The 22,324-nt window shown below is 41.9% G+C and overlaps 2 protein-coding genes across 3 annotated transcripts; one reads left to right on the top strand and one right to left on the bottom strand.

Moving 5' to 3' along the window:
• Positions 1-334: 334 nt before the first annotated feature.
• TBP (TATA-box binding protein) lies at positions 335-13,869 on the bottom strand. Of its 2 annotated transcripts, none has more exons than XM_080998657.1 (8): positions 13,704-13,869; positions 7,849-8,081; positions 5,505-5,830; positions 4,417-4,504; positions 2,956-3,047; positions 2,595-2,762; positions 1,464-1,558; positions 335-1,106 (listed from the first exon to the last, which is right to left on the bottom strand). In XM_080998657.1, exons 2-8 carry the CDS (start codon positions 7,900-7,902, stop codon positions 1,027-1,029), a joined length of 903 nt encoding a protein of 300 aa, XP_080854783.1. In that variant the 5' UTR covers positions 7,903-8,081; positions 13,704-13,869; the 3' UTR covers positions 335-1,026. The 2 variants fall into 2 exon arrangements, with proteins under 2 accessions (XP_080854783.1, XP_080854784.1); XM_080998658.1 differs by lacking the exon at positions 13,704-13,869 and adding an exon at positions 13,265-13,691.
• A 627-nt stretch (positions 13,870-14,496) lies between these two features.
• On the top strand, positions 14,497-21,872 carry PSMB1 (proteasome 20S subunit beta 1). The gene is made up of 6 exons (XM_080998659.1): positions 14,497-14,682; positions 16,064-16,171; positions 18,375-18,456; positions 18,888-19,017; positions 20,337-20,443; positions 21,584-21,872. Exons 1-6 carry the CDS (start codon positions 14,576-14,578, stop codon positions 21,767-21,769), a joined length of 720 nt encoding a protein of 239 aa, XP_080854785.1. The 5' UTR covers positions 14,497-14,575; the 3' UTR covers positions 21,770-21,872.
• The last annotated feature ends 452 nt before the right edge of the window (positions 21,873-22,324 follow it).

Here is a 22,324-nt window from a genome sequence, read left to right as displayed (position 1 = left end):
AGTGAAACTTTGCCATGCTGGCAGCTAGGTAAGATTTTTCAGACAGTAGTCTTATTTTTATACCTTTAATTTTAGAGCTAGATTTCTCCAAAGCATCCCCCTATGCTCAGTAAAAGAACAAACTTCCCTCCACCATGGAGGTAACTGGGTGCTCCATATGACCAGGTGTTTAAATGGTGCTACCCATTTGAAATTGTTCTTATCCGTATAGGGCTGCAAGCCTGCTCCACCACTACATGAATTGACCACCAGTTCCAGAAAATGTGTGAACTAAGCTATAGCTTATATGCTAAACTTTTTTTTAAAAGATACTTAAGAAACACACAGAAAGTAATTTAAAAGGCAAAACACATTGCTTTAATACTGGATTGTTAAGAAATCTTATAAAAACCAATTCAATACACTGAAAGCTACAAGCATGCATTTAGCACATTAAAACAGCAGCAGAAGCCAATCAGGTTAATCACAGGCTTTTACTCTTCAAATTCTTTCCCCAATTTTCAAAAGCAGCATGTATTTATACATTTAGAACTCAAAAAATTGCTTCCCAAATAGAGGAATATATATACAACCATCAGTTTTCATTAGCAACTTTCTGTCCTGCTGAATACTGAAAAGAGGGAATGTGAAAGGTGGTCTAAAAATGTAGAATCAAAGTTTCTGATTATAAAATTCATGGTTGAAAGAATACTGTAAGAAAACTGTTAAATGTTGAGTAACACGGTTTAACCAATTTGCCAGCGTAAGGTTTCCGATTTTTTAAAAAATAGATGTTAAAACTGTTTAAAAGCTAGAAATATAAATAAGTCGAGTTGTTTCTCTAAGGAGAGCCGAGTGAAGCAACTCACGGTAACTCAGTATAGACGTAACACAAACACCCTCCCCATGGAGATCTGGTAATTAGGCACTAACTGGGAAAATGTTCCAAGGCCTGATGCTGCAGTCTGTAAGTCTCCTTTTACTGCTGTGCCATAATCAGTAACTTTAAAAATGTTCCCCAACGTCTTGGATGAGCATGAGGAACTGTTACGTTGTCTTTCTGAATCCTTTTAAAATAGGATATATATTTTCAAATGCTTCGTAGATTTCAGCTCTGACTTTTGCACCTAGAAGGAAAAGCATTAGTTATACAATCACATTTTTTTAAAAAAACTACAATGTACCCCCCCCCCTTTTTTTTTTTACAGAGCATGAGGCAGGGTGTCTGTCCTGTAATGTGGACAGGAAAAGGGAGGACGTGCATGGCTCAAATCTCTTATTTGTGCAGTTGGTTCATAGTTGTAGACTCTTAGAAGAGTTCATCGACAGAAGTTGTAGCACATTTGCAATACCAAAACACCAACACTTCAAAAAATGACTATGCCAACATTAAAATAATTTGGATTTTCAAGGAATCATTACTATTAGGCACCCCTGTTGGCACTACAATTTAACTCAATGCAGAAATGTCATATGTAACTTACCTGTTAAAACTACCTTCCCAGAAACAAATATAAGCAGGACAATTCTTGGCTTGATCATTCTGTAAATTAAACCAGGAAACAATTCTGGCTCATAACTGGAAGAAAAGAATAAACAGGTAAAATCTTTAAATGAAACTGGGTTTCATTTAAGTGTGGGTTGATTGAGAGTGTGGGTTGATTGAGATTGAGATGTCTGTGAGTGAAAGTCATTTTATTTCTCTTGCCACAAGTTAATTTTTGTTATTACTAAATCTTGTGGCTGATATACCAAAGCAGACATTTGCAGCAAAATATATGACATATTTTGTATAAGAATGACAAAATATGGCTTAAGTTAACTGGTGAACCATCTCCTGTTAAGCTAACTGGTGAACCATCTCCTGTTTCAAGCTCTTTCTGGGAAGCTGACATTTAAAAAGGTTTTCATACAGATTTCATTTCTCTGGCTACTCAGCTAGCAATGTACACCATTAGTCCTCAATACTTCATGAGACCAGTCTATTCCTCCCCCCTTTTTGAGAGACACTTGTCTGTGAACGACCAGCTTATTTAAAATACGGCTATATACAATAAAATCATTACATCATAAAATATTAGCAAATGGAAGAAGTCTCAAGTGCTGTAATTCTTGTCTACAAAACTTTATAGATACAGGGTTGGATCTGAGAAAAGTGTGCAGTAGGACACTGTCAGAAGTTGACTCAGTGCTTCTCCCAGGGGTCAGGGGACCCTGCTGAATAGGAAATCTCCAAAAACTGGATACATGCACCTTTTGCAAATGTGAGCAGTGCTCACTGAAAGTGCCTCTGCTCGATTTCTGTGGATGCCTGTCCTTCTTCATGGAGAAGGTTTTTGGTGAGAGGTGTGGGGAAATTAACCAGCCTTCTGCTATGCACTTTTACCTGGATCCAACCCACAGAATGTCCTAAATTGGCTACAGCTTGACAAGCAATCCTTCTCATTTGCATACACCTAATTCAGGATACTATGGAAGATCCAAAGCAATGATTAAACATACTAACAAAAAAAATTAAAATGGCGGAGATAATAACAAGAGAATATGTTGCCGTATCCACTTGTATTTTGTGGCACGTTTTATTCACCACTTGGGTACAATAACCTTTTACCTACCTGCTAAACTGTTGATGCGTAAGTACCAATCCTTCGAGCCTGATGGGGAATTTCACATCACAGCTGCCCACCATATTCTGAATCTTAAAATCCAAGAATTTGGCTGGAAAGCCTAATTTCTGCACAACTCTGGCATACTTCCTGGCAGCTAACCTGGACTGCTCCTCACTGGGGAAAAAGAAGTCACACTAATTTTACCAAGTATTATTTACCAAGTAAATAATAACAAAATGTTGTATATGGTGCATGTGTGTGCAGTAAATGTGCTTGGGGAGCCGGACTGCCAACCCCCAAGTGAAATGAGAATAAAACTATACTGGGCATTGAGATTAATGGGCAGATACTCCATGGACTCACATACCTCTTTGCCCCTGTACACACCATTTTCCCAGAACTGAATATGAGGGCGGTGGTACGTGGCTCTCTTATTCTCATGATTACAGCAGCAAAACGCTGAAATACAAAAAAAAATAAATAAAATGATGTTACTACAAGAATCCCAAGAAACATTAGTAAGTAATTTTTGAAGCTGCGACAACCTCTATATTATAATTCACTCCCCAGTCATCTTTATAATTTTGCAAGCATTTATAATCAACTACTTCAGGAATAAGCGTATAGACCTCACATTCCAAAAGGGATTATTTATCTTGCTGTATAAACAGCCTTCATTTCCACTTTAAGATATATAAGCCACAAATTGCAGCCCAAATGTGACTATTCAGAAGGCTTGTTAAAAATATTCCAAGGAGTACTGCAAACTCACTCTGCTACAAATTGTTTTAAGTGTTTTATTTTTTTATTAAGTGTTTAACATTTTTATTGTAGCAGGTTCTTCCTTAGATTCAACACTAAAAAAAAAGTTTTCTTCAACAAAGTGTCATTTTTTACTATATAGAGACTAATCTCCAAATGTGAGCAACAGTTATCTACCAGAACAGAAGTGCCAGTCTTATCCATTTTTGCCTCTACCCCCAGTAAATATGCAGAGGAAGTTGGGTTTCCCCAACAATTCTTTAGAGGGGCAGAACTCCCCTGGACAGTTGAAAGACTGCATTCTCCACCACTAATCCTTTAAAATGAACTGGTAAACACTAGGAAAAATACTTCCCTTCCCATCACCATAAAATACCCCACAACCTCATGGACCTTTTCCTTTTTTATTTAACCCCCTGCAGGCTCTGTTGACTTGTTTCAAACTAACCATAGTCAATATTAATGACAGCTTGTCAGTTCAGAAAGCACAAACTGAAGAAGCAAAACTGGGAAGGAAAGCTTCTCCACTCCTTGCAGTCATCCCAGGAGAAACAAATGGGAGAGAATTATGTGAGCTCAAGGCTCACTCCTCACACACTAAACTGATTTCACATACCATCTGAATATGGTCAATATGCAATGGACAACTCAAAATATTACTTTTGCCAAGGAGCTTTTGGAGAGGTAAAAATTGTCACTCCCCTTTTAGGAATACCTTTGCAAGTGACTTTTGCATCCTTTCTACCAATTCTGCTAGGTTTATTGTTTTACCTTCTTTAAAGAGTAAAGATAGGAAATTGCCAAACTTGATCCACCAGGTGAATTATCTGTTCTAGTGGAACTACCTATGTCCAACTCCTGACATATGATGTCAGGTGTGGGGCAGGTGGGCTTGGTTTGGGGAAACAGCCCCAGAGACCAATTTGGGACCTGTAGACTGGGGGCTCCCCAGCCATGAGAAAGCTAAAGGAGATTCATGCTGGACCCATGGGCAATCAGAAACAGAAGCATCAAGTAATGGCTATCGACTTTCCATTATACCTTACCTTGGGCCATTATACCTTACCTTGGGGTTGTATTCAGCATTTCGAGCACGAAGGGCAATGGTTTTGAGGTCCAGTTTGCAACCAAGATTCACTGTAGACACAATATTCCTAAAGACAATTCAAAGACATGCTAGGCAAGCTAGATTTTTTTCCAAATTTTGAATGTATCCCCTACTATGCAACTGCATTTAAGCAAGTAGTAACTAGAATACGAGGACACAACTCAGCCTTGTAAGATTTACAACCGGGATAACTTTGACTCGTGAGTTGAGTTACTGTCTCGTGCCAATTTTCATGTAAACACACCCTACTGATTTATATGGTTACAGTTATTATGAATATGTATTTTCAAGATTAGTCTGTCTGTCTGTCGTCTCTCTCTCTCTCTCTCTCTCTCTCTCTCTCTCTCTCTCACACACACACACACACACACACACACACTCAATCTCCAACAAAGGAAAGTCTACTACACCCCAATGAACTGTTTCATTTTCGCACAGTGAACCCATTGATTTGGGTCCTACCCTCTGGAACAGCAGGAAATACATTTGGTCCATCAAAGCTGTGACAAATATTTGAAGGGTGCTATCGTATTGTCTCTGAACACAACAAAGAATTGAACTATTGTAAAACGACAGGAGCCCCCTCAGTCCCACATTGATGTACATTAACAGTTAATGGTCAACATATTAGGGGAACCTCCTGCCTTATAGCCTCTAAGAACAATCAAACAATTGAGAGTGCTCATGAACTCCCCATCTGTGAACCAGTTCAGAGCACAGGCATGCAGAGGAACTCTATAGCTGTCACATTCCTAAGAAGTTCCACATTCCAAAACATGAGCTAAAGCCTGAGCATCTTTTGCAAATGTTGTGAGGCTTATTTGAGATGTCCGAGAAGCGAGGGATATGTCAACTATTCAGAGGTTTTTAGTTAAGATGCTGCCATTAAAAGGTACTTTATTATTGCTGCTTAACACTAGTTGCTTGGCCCTAGTCAATCAAAAAAGACAGATTTGCTAGCCAAGATCAGAAGGTTACAGGAGCTTAGTCACTATTTAAAAATATTGCAGGGTCACGGGAGGGAGAAGAGAAGACTACACACTCACTGTAGCTGTGGTACAATCCCAGAGCTTTCAGAGGCAGGTGTTGCAGGAGTTATTGGGGTCATGGGGGTCATCGGAGAGGGGTAGAGAGGTGTGGTTCCTGGTAAAGGGGCTGTAGTAAGTGTCTGTGAGTGGAAGAGCTGCGGCGTTTGACCGGATGCACCCTGTGTGGATTGTGATGTGGACTGTTGTGCTGCTGCTTGCTGCTGTTGCCTCTGTTGCTCTTCCAGAATAGATAAACTGTTGGTGCTTTGAACAGGTTGGGGTGTGAGCCCCGTGCCATAGGGCATCATGGGACTAAATATAGGGATGCCGGGAGTCATCACACCCTAAAAAAAGAGAAGAGAATTAGAGAATGCTACCGACCACAGATGTTTTTGAACCATCAAGAAGAGGATTAAGTATTCGTTAAGTTGCTTTAAAAAAGCCAATTCTATTTTGATACCAACGGTGCAATCCAATGCATACTAACCTGGGAGTAAGACCCACTGGACACAGTGTGCTTTACCTTTGAATAAACGTGCACAGGACTGCACTGAAACAGTAGCTAGGATCCTCCAGAATGAGTATATTACCATGTGTATTCTCCAAGGCATTGTTATCACCTTATTTTACTTGGACTCTTATAATAGGACTGAAATTGACATTCAGTTACCATAATAAAGAAAGGGGGGGGTAGATCAAAACTGGATTGCTCTCAAATATGCTTTCATAAGCACTGAGATACTTTTAAGTCAGTGCTTCTCTCTGGCTGAGGAACTTTCCCTTAAAATTAAAGGCATGCAGCGCTCTTATATCCTTAATGGTTGATTTTCAGAACCTGTAAAAGTAATAACTACCTACTCAAAGGAGCGCTTCCCTTTCATTTCAGCATTCCTTCCCTGAGGCTGGTAGTTCTGTGTCTTTGCATCAGGGATGACGGACACTACATTCCTATGCATGTTTACTCAGAAGAAAGCCCAATTGTGTTCAGTGAGGCTTGCTCCTAAGTAAGTGTCCCAAATATTTCTGCCCGAATTATCCAAATACAATGTAGAGAGGTGTCGGAGTTGCCCACCACTAGAGAATGCCCACCAGAAAGCAAAATAAAATCAAGGGAAGAACAGAGCAGTAAAAACATGAAGCAATGAAGCCCCTGCTGGGCAGCTGCTTTGGGTTCAGAACATGCAGTTGGGCAGGAGTCACCTACTCAGTGCCATCAGCAGAAGCCCTGCACAAGAACTTCTGCTTGCATCATGGTGCTTCCTCGCCACTTCCCCTTGTGCCCCAACATTGGCTCTGGGGAGGTTGGGAGAGAGAGGTGGGATCTTTCTGTCTAGCAAGCTGAAATGCTTTTGCAGGTGGAACAACTAGAAGAGTGCAGTGCTGAATTGCATCTATTATTTCAAAATGTATCTCTCAAGGCACACTAGTATACAGTGGTGCCTCGCAAGACGAAATTAATCCGTTCCGCGAGTGTCTTCGTCTAGCGGTTTTTTCGTCTTGCGAAGCAACCCTATTAGCGGCTTAGCGGATTAGCGGCTATTAAAGGCTTATCGGCTTAGCTGCTAAAAGACTATTAGCGGCTTAGCGGCTTAGAAAAAGGGGGGGGAGCGGAAAAAAAATCTCAAGACTCGCAAGACATTTTCGTCTTGCGAAGCAAGCCCATAGGGAAATTTGTCCTGCGAAGCAACTCAAAAACGGAAAACCCTTTCATCTAGCGGGTTTTCTGTCTTGCGAGGCATTCGTCTTGCGGGGCACCACTGTACCCCATGCCTGGGACACAGTTTGGGAATTACTAGTTGAAGCTAATTAAAATAAATTCAATTGTACATGTCATGCATACACAAGAATGAAAAAGGGAAGAAGTGCCTCCAATATTTTCAGCTCTTGCCAAGGAACTGGCTTACAGAGAGTCAAAAAAACAGAGAGGGTCCAAGAAAAGCATTCTTGGCTACCGTTGAAGGAGGCTGTAGTAAGTTTGTGGCAGGGACTGCTCCATCAGCAAGCATGCCGCCACTTAGGGCAATGGCTGTAATGAGGGCCAGTGGTATTTCTTGCCTCCTTTGCCAACTACCCTTTCACTGAAGCCACTGAAGAGGCAGAGCAAAAGGTAGGGCCAGAGCATGTTCCGGCCTGTGGTGAGAAGGGAGAGGTAAAACCACCCTGTAATCTTGGCAGGCAGGCATAGATAGATAGATGATAGATAGATAAGATGTGATTCAAAAGAGTTTGAAGCAAGCCCACCGAGAAAAAAGATAATGAGAGGAGGAAGATCTAGTGCCTACAACATTGCATCACTTTTCACTGGGTAAATAATTTTGAAATCTGTGTTTCCTAATAAGCTGCAAAATTCGCACATCTTTACCTGAGGGGATGCTAAACCCTGGGCGTAGGGTGGTAAACTGTTGTTTTGATCCATGGCAGCAGTCCGGTGTCCAGTCAAGTGACAAGTATTTACAGAAACCCCGTCCAGAAAAGCAGTTTCACACCATCTGCCTTGAGAGTCACTTCCTAAAGCATCCCAACAAGGTATGCAGCCTGTCTTGACATATTTGAAAGGACTTCAGCTTCCAAGTGTCTAAGAGGAGGATCATAAGTCTGAAAGAGAGAAACAAGTTTAATGAAATGCATGCCTTGCAGTAAAATTAAGAAACACACAACACTGCTGTATTTTATAGTCACAAAATGTATTTCTGTTGTCCAAACAATGCTGTCAAGTGTGCTTCTTCCAGTATTATATGCATGGGCCTGCTTGCAGAATAGCTTTTGGGTGCCAGTTCTAAGAATCTGCAATGACAAATCCCCTTTCAGATCTCCCACATACTGAATAAATTGGTTTTTGAAGTAAGCAAAAAGCATAAGCCTAACAGACAGATGAGATCTGTGATGACAATTGCCTTTGAAGCAGGACAAAGGAGAATACACGATCAGTTTAGCTACCCAACCCAAATAGCTCAGTTTGGAAGGAAAATAATGATACCTAAAAAGAAATCAAGTACTTACAACTTGGTTTCTTCTTTGACCCAGTAATACTGCAACTTAAAATTTCTATTCTGTTCATACCTGAACTTTTAAAGAATGTTAAGTAATAAGCAAACTGAGGTTATTATTTTATTACTTTGTATACCCCATAGACGGTGAGCTTCAGCTGAGACAGAGTGTTATTCCCAAGTTCTTTCGATGACATTCATTATCTGAGAAAAGATTTGGAGGTCCAAACTCAACATACTAGCCACTGCACCAGCCTGGCCAGGACAAGCAAAAAGCCAAAATCAGGAGTGCAACAAGTAAATAATAAGTATCAGATTACATAAACATTTTTCACACTGAAAATAGAAATAAATAGCTAGCTAACTTGAGAGGAGGGTGGGTTGATGCGACCCCTGAAGTGCCTGCATCCCCCTGCTCTGCCTTGCAGTCCCTTGATACAGGATGCTTCTCCTGAATGTTTGCCTTGGAGAGCTCAAGGTCACCCTTCAAAGAGCATTCCTCTAAAAGGGGCATGACAGTGACCTTTTACATCAAGAGATCCTTTTTGGAATAAAGCTTGAAACTGATTATTATATCCCTTGGCTGAATAGTAGGCAGCAGTTAGAAAAGGATCTGAAATGTTTTCCTTGAAACTTGAATTTGCTTTATACTGGATTGCTTTAGTTGATGCTTTAATGTGTTATCAACCTGTTTGAGATTTTTTCTTTAAAATATAAAGTGGCATAGAAATGGAATTATTATTATTATTAATAAGTCTCATTCTAAAAAAAACTATGGTGCCTAGATATTCCGTGGTGGCAACCACAACATAGGTTTAAGGTGTCATTTCTAATGCTGGTTGTCTAACCAGAAAAAATATTGGGGTTGTGTTGCACAGCTCAATGAAACCAACTCAGGGCATGTCAGGAAAGAAAAAGGCAAAAATCCATGCTATGGGTTATTTGGAAATGAACATAAAATAAGACATCAAAAATTGTGAGGAAACATAATAATAAAATGTCTAGCTGTATCACTGAGTGTGAAACTATTTTGAGAAGTCACGTGCATGCACCTGTATTGAGAGAACATTATCCCTTAATAATTGTTTATTGATGACTGCTTATGGCCAAAGGCTGGCAAACTCCAAAAACGCCTACATGGAAAGAATAGATCAAAACTGCACAATAAAACTGAGTGAGTTTAAGAGAGCAAAAATGCAATTCTAAGGTTGTTTACTATGAAATAAGGCCAATGATTTCAATAAAACCTACTCCCTACTAAAGGAAAGTAGAAATATGTTGGCTTTAACATTAATTGCAAACATGCCCTGGATTATGGAGAAAGCTAGAGAGTTCCAGAAAGACATCTACTTCTGCTTCATTGACTATGCAAAAGCCTTTGACTGTGTCGACCACAGCAAACTATGGCAAGTTCTTAAAGAAATGGGAGTGCCTGATCACCTCATCTGTCTCCTGAGAAATCTCTATGTGGGACAAGAAGCTACAGTTAGAACTGGATATGGAACAACTGATTGGTTCAAAATTGGGAAAGGAGTACGACAAGGCTATATATTGTCTCCCTGCTTATTTAACTTATATGCAGAATTCATCATGCGAAAGGCTGGGCTGGATGAATCCCTAGCTGGAATTAAGATTGCCGGAAGAAATATCTACAACCTCAGATATGCAGATGACACAACCTTGATGGCAGAAAGTGAGGAGGAATTAAAGAACTTTTTAATGAAGGTGAAAGAGGAGAGCGCAAAATATGGTTTGAAGCTCAACATCAAAAAAACGAAGATCATGGCCACTGGGCCCATCACCTCATGGCAAATAGAAGGGGAAGAAATGGAGGCAGTGAGAGATTTTACTTTCTTGGGCTCCATGATCACTGCAGATGGTAACAGCAGCCAAGAAATTTAAAGATGCCTGCTTCTTGGGAGAAAAGCGATGGCAAACCTAGACAGCATCTTAAAAAGCAAAGACATCACCTTGCCAACAAAGATTTGTATAGTTAAACCTATGGTTTTCCCAGTAGTGATGTATGGAAGTGAGAGCTGGACCATAAAGAAGGCTGATCACCAAAGAATTGATGCTTTTGAATTATGGTGCTGGAGGAGACTCTTGAGAGTCCCATGGACTGCAAGAAGATCAGACCTATCTATTTTTAAGGAAATCAGCCCTGAGTGCTCACTAGAAGGACAGATCGTGAAGCTAAGGCTCCAATACTTTGGCCACCTCATGAGAAGAGAAGACACCCTGGAAAAGACCCTGATGTTGGGAAAGATGGAGGGCACAAGGAGAAGGGGACGACAGAGGATGAGATGGTTGGATAGTGTTCGCGAAGCTACCAGCATGAGTTTGGCCAAACTGCGGGAGGCAGTGGAAGACAGAAGTGTCTGGCGTGTTCTGGGCCATGGGGTCACGAAGAGTCAGACACGACTAAACGACTATACAACAACAAATGTACTTTAAATTGAATTAAGAAATAACGTATGTTCCGTGTATGCATATTAAATGTCAGTTAAAAAACTGTCAATATTATAATTTATGGGTACAAGTATATGGCTGCATATATTCACTTGAACTACTGTGTAGGTTTCTGATTGTCGCATCTTGGGAAGAAATTGTATAACTGTAAAAGGTGCAGCACAATACACATTTATAAAAGTATGCATAGTGTGGACAAAATGAAAGAGTGTATTTCATTTCGTTCACCTAACACTTGGGTTTGGGACACCCTTAAAAAAACTGATTGGAAGAAGATTCAGTGAAATGAGAAACTAGTACTGTACTTGAATGAAATTCACTGCTACAACTCAGCATTAACTCAGCTTGCTTTAAAGAAGGATTCAACTACCCGTAGTTTATGAGGGACAAGTCTATCAATGGCTATCAGCCAATCATTTCTATGTGGATCATACAGGCTGAGAGGCAGCAATATAACAGTGGCCTGGAAGAAGAGACAACATGCCTACATGCCCTCCATCAGCCTTCCCAAAAGCATCTGGCTGGTGACTAGATAAAATAAGCTGCTGTACACAGATCTTTGATTCCAGCATGGCTGCTCTTAGATTATGAACACCACGAGAACATCACTGTCTAGTATAGTGGTTTCCATTCCGCGCTTCCCCACCCCAGCCAATGGGCTACTTGAAAATTATTTATGGCCTTGGCAGATCACTTAATGATTTTTTTGCTTGCTGTAGCAACTGGAATGTGTGGTACTATGCATTTTGTGTGTGTGTGTTTTAATTTATTCCCCCTTGCCTGTATTTTATTGCAATTTGAACTCCACAGAATTCAAGTTGTAATACAATCTAATATAATATAAGAAATAAAGGCAGCAAAATAAAAATAAAAATCAGTATGAGTAATTAATGCAGACATGTCGCAGACCACTGGTGGTCCACTGACCGCAATCTGGAAACCCCGGTCTAGTAGCATCATTTGTCAACATCCCAGGAAATGATTGTTTTATCCAGAAACCAACAGCTTAAAGGCCTAGTAAAAAACAACCCAGAAACATTGTGAAGCACCTCCATACATCAATACTTTGAATAAGCTATTTTACAGAATGGACTATATTGCTTCAGTAATGAAGCTATACAAACCTTGCTTCCTCAAGGAGTGTTTTATAGAAGTACTCACTGAAGGCTGCCATCCAAACAGCACTATTTTTATTCCACTGACACAGAACTACACCAGGGATTAGAATAGTCTTGCCAAATGCCACAAATATATCAGTGTCAAAGCAGGATAATCTTTCCAGCTGCAGATACACCTACAGTTATTGTTATACTGCTACATAATAAGTGTGGGTAGCATTTAACACGTTAAGATTGAAAGAATTAGGCGAGTGTAAAGGAGTGCAACCATTGCATATTACAGCTGTTTGCAAATTGACTTTGTCATCCTCTATTTATAACTTTCATCAAATACAAAAAACATTCAACATACATTAACAGTGCACACACACAATACTGACATCTAAGCAGAAATAAAAACATGTATAAACTCTTATAAAATGAGCACAGTCAATCACCACTCCTTGTGGTCTACAGCTCCCTCTATTCATATGTTTAGAGAAAGTTATATTTGTATAGGAATATATGTGAAAGAGCTGGAGAAATAGTTCAAGACAGTTAAGTACCCACTGCAGGTTTCACAATTAAATATCTTTCTAAAGAGACTGACATCAACCACCCAATAGATGAGTTTCACTGATATCTATTACACACTACAACAGTTCAAATGGCACTTAACTGCCAGTAAGTTTAGGATTATAACCTAAGCAACAACTGCCTAGCAATCTCTGTGGCGCAATGGATCAGTGCATCTGACTGGCACTGCAGGGAGTTGGACCAGATGATCCTCGGTGTCCCTTCCAACCCTACAATTCTATGATTCCGTGATCTTGAGCCCACGGAAATGTAACCTGTTTCAATTAAGTATGTTAAACTATGGCATTTTGGACTCATTGCTACTAGTTAAAGAGTAATGCAGCAAACCACCGTACATGTCACTGGCCCTTCCTTGCGAAACATTTTTAGGATGGCAAAGGACCAGGACAGCTTCCTAAATTGCACAGAATCATCGAGTGCTTCTCGGAATCGTGTGTGCCAAAACGACTTGCAGAAAAACGTGCAGAGAACCAGAAAGGTGATTATTCTCCTCTCTCCCTCTGAGCACTTCCTACAACGGTGCAAGAGCCCCATTCAGCGGAGTGGGACTTGCTTCCAAGCAGAGAGCATGCACAGAATCGGGAGGAGCTGCAGGAGGAGCACATGTGGCCGAGAAGAAGCAACCTACCTTAGGGCCACTAGCTAGGATCCTCCTCATTAGTTCCCATGGACTGGGAAACCGCACGGGCAGCAGAAACCGCAGCCGGGCGGAGGCGGGAGACCGGCGACATGGCCATCCCGCAGCCGCCGGGAAAGAGGTGTCGAGAAGGGCGCCCCTCCCCGCCGGCCGCGTTTCCGCTGGAGGGAAAAGCGGGAGCGAGGCAAGCGGGCGGGAGGCTACCGGGCCCAACTCGCGGCCCACAGACCCGCCAAACCCTCGTCCTGACGTTACGGGTCCGAAGGGCGGGAAGGGGGAGCGGGAAGGAGAAAGCCCTGCCTGCCGCCCGTAGCGGTACGAACAGTCGTAGCGGCGCCGCCTCCTCCGACCCCCTCAGCCCAGCGGCTCTGGGCTCCTTCCCAGGGCTGCCCTTCCCCTCGAGGGCGACACTGGCGGACCGGCAACTTACCGCTCCAGAAGTTCTCCCGAGCCGAGCTGTGCCCCTTCGCTCGCTTCATCGAGCGGCGCGCCTCTTTCGCGTCATCCGAAGCAGCCGCTGCGCCGCTCGGCGGTTACCTCGGGCGCCAGCTTTCTTGAGGGCGACAGCGGCCAGGAGGCGGGGTGGGGAGAAAAATGAGCGGAAGGAACGCGCAGGCGCGTTCGAAAGAATCCGAGCGCGGCTGGCGTGCCCCAAAGAGGAAAGGGGCATAAAGGGGAGGAGGGGTGAGTATGAGCATCGGGATGCCAAGCGCAGCTCCTCTCTAGGAGGCATCGGCGATCAAAGCCGCCTGCTGCACGCCTCAAGGATCAGATAAGAAGGGATTCCAAGCAAAGCGAAGGTGCTCCTGACCCCCTTACGCTGGCCTCCAACCCTCAGCGCAGTGCTGTGTATGACTCCCGTGTTCCCGTTTGACTGCAAGCCTATTTTTCTGCAGAAGCAGAAAAAAAACCCCCACGAAACTGGGGAAAGAGAAAGCAAGATGTTGCTGCACTTTTCAACTGCCCTCACTCCTGAACATTGGCCAGGCTGGCTGGCGCGGATGGGAGTCGGGCTCCCCAGCGCCGCCGCCGCCGCCTCAGGCCCTCTCTCCCCGGGAAGCGCGCTTGGGTCTGAAGCTTGAAATGAATCCCCCCTCCTTCGCTTCCGTTGCCCCCTTGTGAGTCCTAGCAGCCTCCCGCCTGCAGGTGGCGCTGTGACGTGCAGATGCCGACGCCGGAAGTCGTCGAGGATCCCGCCCAGAGAGGGCTTGGGAAACCGGTTCCCTTCCGGAGACGCCATTTTGCCGTGAGACAGCAGCAGCAGCAGTAGTCCGGGAAGCGGCGGGGTTTCTGAAGCTAACGATGCTGTCGACAGCAGGCTACGCCGAGCCCGCGCTTGGCCTGGGTTGTGAGGCGAAGCAGGGCTCTGCGGTGCAACACCGCTTCTCCCCTTACACCTTCAATGGCGGGTGAGTATCTGGCCGCCGGCCTGGCAACCGCTTCCTGTCCTCTCCTTTTGTACTCGGCTGCTCGGTCCGGGCTGCCCAAATTACGGCGGTTTTTGCTTCGCGGACGCGATCAGCCCTACTTCCTAGTGTTTGGCTTTTATGTCTTCGAGACGTGCTTGTTTTATTACAATCCGACCCCACCTTATGGCACAGCTACGTTTCCCTTTTTTTAAGGGAAATTCCCTTATTCCGAATAGGATTCCTCGCAAGAAAAGGGAAAAGTTGACAGCTATGCCTTATGGGCCGTAGAAAGTCGTCGTCCCCCCCTTCAAGACGGCTTCCAAGTTTAAAACACTAAGGACAGCTTTAAAGATGAATGCAATCACCAAGAGCATCAAATCGCTGCCCTCCTGTGAGAGCCCACAGTTATCACGGCCTCCATATGCTCACCCGAAGGTCTCGACAGAGTCGGTGTGCTTTTCCAGATCAAGACTTGTACAAAATAGTTTTAATCCCACCCTCCCAGTCTGCCCAGCCTTTTTCTCATGGATTTTCAGGTTTTCCCGTTGGTGAGGGTGGCTCCTCCTCGATTCCCTCAGTTGTATTTCATCTCTTAACCTTACGTATATCCGATTTTCTTTTTATTTTAATTCAGAGTTCTGTCAGTATTTTTTCAGTTGTACAAGTGCACTAAGGAAAAACAATAACCAAGGGGATTTTTTTGGGGGGGGGGGGAGACTCTCTGTTAGTCTGGCATCCTGTTTTTGAGCAAAAGTGCTGAGATCTGGCTGCTATGTCAGTGAAACTCCAGTTTTGAGTGCTTTCAAAGAATGCACAACCACGTATATGCAGGCTGTTTTTGGATCTGGGCAGGAGTGTGGCATGCTTGCACACACTCCACTAACATTCACAAATGACCCAGAATGCAACCCCTGTTCAAATCAGGGGTTGCCTGTATCTGATTCTCTGGTATAAATGTGGATCGATAACTCAGGGTAGAATGACGAGAGTCAATAAATGACAGGATTACACTCCTGCTGAAAGAGTGGGTACCTTACTTGGGGTATTCCTGAATCCATTGCTGTCGCTTGAGGCTCAGGTAGCCTTGGTGACACAGAGTGCTTACATCAGCTTCATCTGATGGCCCAGCTGTGCTCCTATCTGCACAGAGATAGCCTAACCTCTGTTGTCTATGCTCTGGTAGTCTGCAGGTTGCATTACTGCAATGCATTATGCAATTATGTCTTCAAATACTCGTTAGATGTGTTTTTTATTGGAACAATCACAACGACAAAGCAAAATCTATAATACTTGTAGGATTTCTAGTTTTTGTGTTGCTGAGCTGAATTGTTTGCTAAATCCTAAGTACCCAGAAACATTTGTTCCTTTTTTTGTCTTAAAGGACTATATTGGCAATTGCTGGTGAAGACTTTTCTATTGTTGCCTCAGACACCCGACTGAGTGAAGACTATGCAATTCATAGCCGGGACAGTCCAAAATGCTACAAACTGTAAGTTTAACTTGAGAGAACCTAAAATTGTAATTGCCCTATAATCATCAAGATCATCATGTCTTTGTTGCAGCTAACTTAATTCTTTATAATTTTGCTTTTTGAAACAGGACTTCACTGAAGCCTGGTGTTTCCATAAGCTTCATTTGATTTCTTATAAACTCAAGTATCTCAAACTTTTAGCTAGAAGGATGATAACTAGCTGACAATGATTTTGCCTAACATGGCTGTATCTTATCTAATATGCCATCTGGTAAAATGGTGAAATTCTCTGGCTGTGTTCCTCCATCCTTCATGGCAAGCAGCTTTTGAAAATGAAAGAGCTGTTTAAAAGCACATTGCAGTGTGGAACGGAGGGGGAGCCTGCTATTCAAGTACACAAAAAGTTGTTTCAGGGCATGCTTTTGAGTACACGTGGGCTGCAAACCTAAGTACAGTGGTGCCCCGCAAAATGAATGCCTCGCAAGACGGAAAACCCACTAGACGAAAGGGTTTTCCGTTTTTTAGTTGCTTCGCAGGACACATTTCCCTATGGGCTTGCTTCGCAAGACGAAAATGTCTTGCGAGTCTTGAGATATTTTTCGCTCCCCCCCCCCTTTTTCTAAGCCGCTAAGCCGCTAATAGCCTTTTAGCAGCTAAGCCGATATGCCTTTAATAGCCGCTAAACCGCTAATAGCCGCTAAACCGCTAATAGCGCTAAGCCGCTAATAGGGTTGCTTCGCAAGACGAAAAAACTGCTAGACGAAGACACTCGCGGAATGGATTAATTTCGTCTTGCGAGGCACCACTGTACACTTACGATGGAGTAAGCCCCATTGAACATGGCAGTATTTACTTCCGAGTAAAATATTGTGCTGCTGTAGTAGCTCTTGGAACATTGGTAGGCCCAGTCTTTTCTAAATAAGTAGTTTTAGTTTCATTATCTAACATGGTTCACTTTGTCAATGTCTTCTCTTGGGTAATATTCTTTAAAGTGAAACAGGAAAAACACTCAATTACATGCTTATGCACATCATGGACATTTCAGACTACAAAACCAAAATGTTTTCTATAATATTACTTCAGAATTTTCCAGGGCAAAGAAAAGAAATTTGCTAGGTATGAGTAGTACCACAAACTTCACCACTCATTTTTGCATTAACTCATTTAATTTGATGCATGAAATATATAGCCTTTTAGCTTTCTTAATAGACATGTCTCATAGGTTCCAACTGGGGATGCATTCTTAGCATATTAGGATATACTCCTAGGTAAGTGGGTATAGAATTGTAGACTTAGTTTTATTGTTTTAGGCTGGCATACTATGTATCCACTTACTTGGGAGTGAGCCCCATTGAACATAGTAGGACTTACTTCTGCATAGGGTTGTGTTGCTAGCTTTATAGTAGAACAGTTCTTAAATAGTTGCCTAGATATAAACATTTGACTTGTAACCTTCTATTAACATCAGTTGATCTTTTGTGATGATGGTACTTGTTAATACTGTCTCCATAGTATTCTCTGTAGATGGCAGGGTTTGTGCAAATTACTATATGCTATATAATATGCTATGCAGAGTCTTGGGGCTAGTCCAGATGTGCATTACTGCCACTTTTCCTTTATGTGATTCTGTGGTGTCTTCGAGAACCTGTGATCTGGTGGAGAATGTATCAAGTGAACCAAAGTACACTCAGGCACCAGTACATGGAGTTAAAAACGTAAGCAGTAAGCAAAGCTTTGCAAAATCAGACCCAAAGGTTCGTGTGTTTCCAGATGCTTCTGAGAAGCTGACAAGCCTCCAGCAACTGGTATGTGGTGGCATGTGGCCTATGAAGACGTAAGTTGTACTTGGCCTTCACAGCTAGTACGTCACCATCACATCTTACAAGAATGCATTCCATATAATTGCTCCAGTTGTGTGTAGCACTATATTCAAATTGCATGGGCCCATGTGATAGTGAGCACAGTTGCTTATCGTCATGTTGAATAAAAACAGTATCAATGCACAACTGAATCAGTCCTGGTTCTGCATGTTAAGCAGTAAAGTTGTAATTCGTACAACACTGCTTTATGAAAATTTGAATGAGAGGAATTCTTTGATGTTTTTGTTTACAGTTGATACGTGTCATAATTGACAACTAAAGGTACTTTAACAAAAATCTTATCTGAGAGTATTCATCGTGTCAAGATTACTTAAAATTATATTAATGTTGCATTTGTACAGGACAGATACAACGGTCATTGGTTGCAGTGGATTTCATGGAGACTGCCTTACACTTACTAAAATTATTGAAGCAAGGTTAAAGGTAAATTATATTTATTTATATATGTTTGTAAATGGAGGCGGCCAAACGCTAGTAAAAAAAATTGCCAAGAAAATAGTTTTAAGCTTAGAAATTCCTATGGCATAGTGGTGAATCAAATATAATTTCTCTGCACAACAGTGGAAGCTTGTGGATTAGAAAGCAAATTTGCGTTTTTGTTGTTCTTTAACCTTAGGGGTGTGTATAAAACTTATGTGGCTGTTCCAGTGTACAGTTACAACATTGGGTGCTGCCAGATGTTTTAAGGAACTCCTTTACCCTTTAATGATAACTAGTTTTTCTTGCCTGTTAGTAGAGTAGCCTGCTTATGTAGGAGTCTGAATCTGACCATCTTGCCTGTTCTGCAGCTCATTTCAGTGAAACATTCAGCATGAACTTGTTTCTGTTATAACAATTTTGCCATTTGATTCCAGATGTACAAACATTCCAATAACAAGACCATGAGTGCTGGAGCTATTGCAGCCATGCTTTCTACAATCCTGTATTCTCGAAGATTCTTCCCTTACTATGTTTACAACATAATTGGTGGATTAGATGAAGAAGGTAAAGTCTAATTTGAATTCCAGTATATCTGAAGGAGCGTCTCCACCCCCATCGTTTTACCCGGACACTGAGGGCCTTCTGGTGGTTCCCTCACTGCAAGAAGCCAAGTTACAGGCAACCAGGCAGAGGGCCTTCTCGGTAGTGGCGTCCACCCTGTGGAACGCCCTCCCACCAGATGTCAAAGAGAACAACAACTACCAGACTTTTAGAAGACATCTGAAGGCAGCCCTAAACAGGGAAGCTTTTAATGTTTGATGTATTACAGTATTTTAATATTTTTTGGAAGCCGCCCAGAGTGGCTGGGGAAGCCCAGCCAGATGGGCGGGGTATAAATAAATTATTATTATTATTATTATTAGTAGTAGTAGTAGTAGTAAATATAAGTCTCTCTTGCAGCATTCAAAATTTGCTAGGCGCCAAACGTATTTTGCACCTAGCTATCGGGTGCTTGTGACAAAGTGAAGATGTCTGGGCTCCAGGATGGCGCCTGATGTCTCCACCATCTGGAGGTGCATGCCTGGAGATCCTGGGATCTTGCTTGTTTTCACACACTAGCAACACATCCTGTAGAATTATAGCCGTGAAATTATATCTGCACAATCAAAACAAATTTCAGGAACCATGACATTCATGCCCATGAAGCCCCAAGCCTTCTACTGCTCTGCAACAGTCTGGAGTAGCCACTCCTCCATTCAAACCGACCGTACATTGGCTAAGCAGAGAATGGCTTGGCATAAGGTATGAACCAGGCCATAGTTTTAAAAATTGATTTAAAAAATGTACATTGATTTAAAATGCTCCACACAAATCATGAACTGAAAACTAAGGTTTGTTCTTGGTTTACAGTTCATGGTTTACCACAAACCATAAGCACAGCTTGAGACTTAATGCTAAGACAAATCATAGCTCAGCCCTAGGTAGCATGGTGGCAGCAGGGCCAGGGATGGAGCACTGCAACTGCACTTTTTGTTCCAGGAACCCACACAATGTTCATTCATGGCAAGTTGTGGTTTGCCTTAGAGTTGCATATGAAATGGGCCAATACCTGTTGGATTTTTGGAATTCATTCTTTTGGGTTGTGTTTCGAGTTCATTCTTTTGGATTGTGTGATTAATTTTGTTATACTTTGGTAGCTATATAATTTCTCATCCACTTTTATCTAAGATGACAGTTCATTACTCTTTCTGTCAAATCCACATCATCTGGTTCCAAACTGAAGTGGCTGCTATAGCCTTTTGTGTGCGTGTCTGCTCCAGCTATTAGACCTTATTCATGGTTGTTGCTTGTGATTCTAACGTCAGCTTCTTTTTCTTCTTAAGGAAAGGGTGCAGTGTACAGCTTTGATCCAGTAGGCTCCTACCAGAGAGATACTTTCAAAGCTGGTGGATCAGCTAGTGCCATGCTGCAGCCTCTGCTGGACAACCAGGTAAGATTTCAGACATGACTCTCTGGTTAGTGGTTACATAGACATAGAAGTACAGTGGAACCTTGGTTCTCAAACTTAATCCATTCTGGAAGTCCATTTGATTCCCAAAACCATTTGAAAACCAAGGCGTGGCTTCCGATTGGCTGCAGGAGCTTCCTGCACTGAAGCAGAAGCTGTGTCGGATGTTTGGCTTCTGAAAAACGTTTGAAAACTGGAACACTTACTTCCGGGTTTTCTGCGTTCAGGAGCAGATTTGTTCACCAACTAAGCTGTTCAAGAACCAAGGTTTGATTGTAGTTGAATTGTTTCTGAAGCACTTAATGTTTCTTCTGTGCTTCTGATGGCCTCCATGTTTGACATACAGTAGTTTTCACCTGATAGAAAATTAAGAGTAATAAACTAATTTTCCATACACAAGAACAAACTTGTAAATGGCTACCTGCTTGGCAGCCTGGAACCATTAGGATTTGCTTCCAGAACCCCAGACAACATAGCTTTAGACAAGTTTGGTGGTTCTTTCCTCTTAGCCTACTGATGACTAATGTAGGTATTATGTGAGCAGGTGGGCTGATAAGCATCTCTGGGGACTTCATTTGCTCGGTTGTGAGTTCCTGAAAGAGTTGCCATTCTATAAAGCAGTGCTACTCTGGCTGACCAAGCATGATCATGCCACAGGCATTAGAAGGTCACCTAAATAAAAAAGAAACAATTTGTACTGGTGCTTTGTGCTTGTTTCAGTTTGTTTTTTATTAATTCAGAGAGGATGACTATTTTATTTGCCATAGCTGCATTCAGATAATGCTTGCATCCATCACTTACCTTGAACATGTGAAACTGTTGTCATCTCATCATCATTTGTCCGTAACCTTTACACTTTGATGTCATGGCATTTATGAAGAGTTGATTTCCAGCAACTGCAGCCAAAGTGAATGTGCGAATTTGGCCTTTAATTTATTCCCTTATTCTGCCCCTGCCTCCAAATGAATGTAGTGATCATTTACCAAATGACTTCCTTACATGTTATTTTGATTTAATTTTTTTTAGTGGCAAAACCTGGCCTGTAACAAAGTAGCCCTCATCTTAATTGTCAAATGAAACTGAGAACAGAAAGGTTAATTAAAATGTCTTTCTTTTTGAAAGGTTGGCCTCAAGAACTTGCAGAATGTGGAGCATGTGTCTTTGTCTCTGGAGAAGGCTTTGCAGTTAGTCAAGGATGTCTTTATTTCTGCTGCAGAAAGAGATGTATACACTGGGGATGCACTTAAAATCTGCATTATCACAAAAGATGGAATTAAAGAAGAAATGACTCCATTGCGAAGAGACTAAATCAGTGCACTGTACATTTAAAGAATTTTGGTGTGCAACCTTAATTTTTGTGCAGGCTATATACTGCTGGTATGATATTTGATGTAATAAAAAAGAAACCAAAGCTGTCTTTCATCATTTATATTTCATTGTTCACAGCATAAGTGGGATTTGAGTCACATGAGGCCAGTCAAGGAAAAACAGGCTCAAGTTATTCAAATGTAAGTTGCAATCTGGTAAATGGTAGAAGAGAATAACTTAATGATCATTATGTCAGCGCAGTCTACTACACAACCACTTAAATTTATCTTAATACTTTGGACTTGCACAAACACATGATACAAATTTATACCTTAAATTAAGATGATGACAGCTGTTAGTTGGACAAATTCTCATTACTTTGGGTGAGTAAGGTAGCCAGTCTTCTGTTTCTCTGAACTGTGGTGCAGAGAGGGCCCAATGAAGGCATCATGTTAAATGTGTATTTGCATTTAATGTAGGGTGTTTTTTCAAAAAAATGCAAAGAATATCAGGTACACAGGAAGGGGCTAATAGTTTTTGGCACTAACAGGAATT

The sequence above is a fragment of the Podarcis pityusensis genome, assembly GCF_964106645.2.
Source record: "Podarcis pityusensis genome assembly, chromosome: 3".
In the NCBI taxonomy this organism is placed as follows: Eukaryota; Metazoa; Chordata; class Lepidosauria; order Squamata; family Lacertidae; genus Podarcis; species Podarcis pityusensis.
This window is presented reverse-complemented; position numbering and strand designations above follow the sequence as displayed.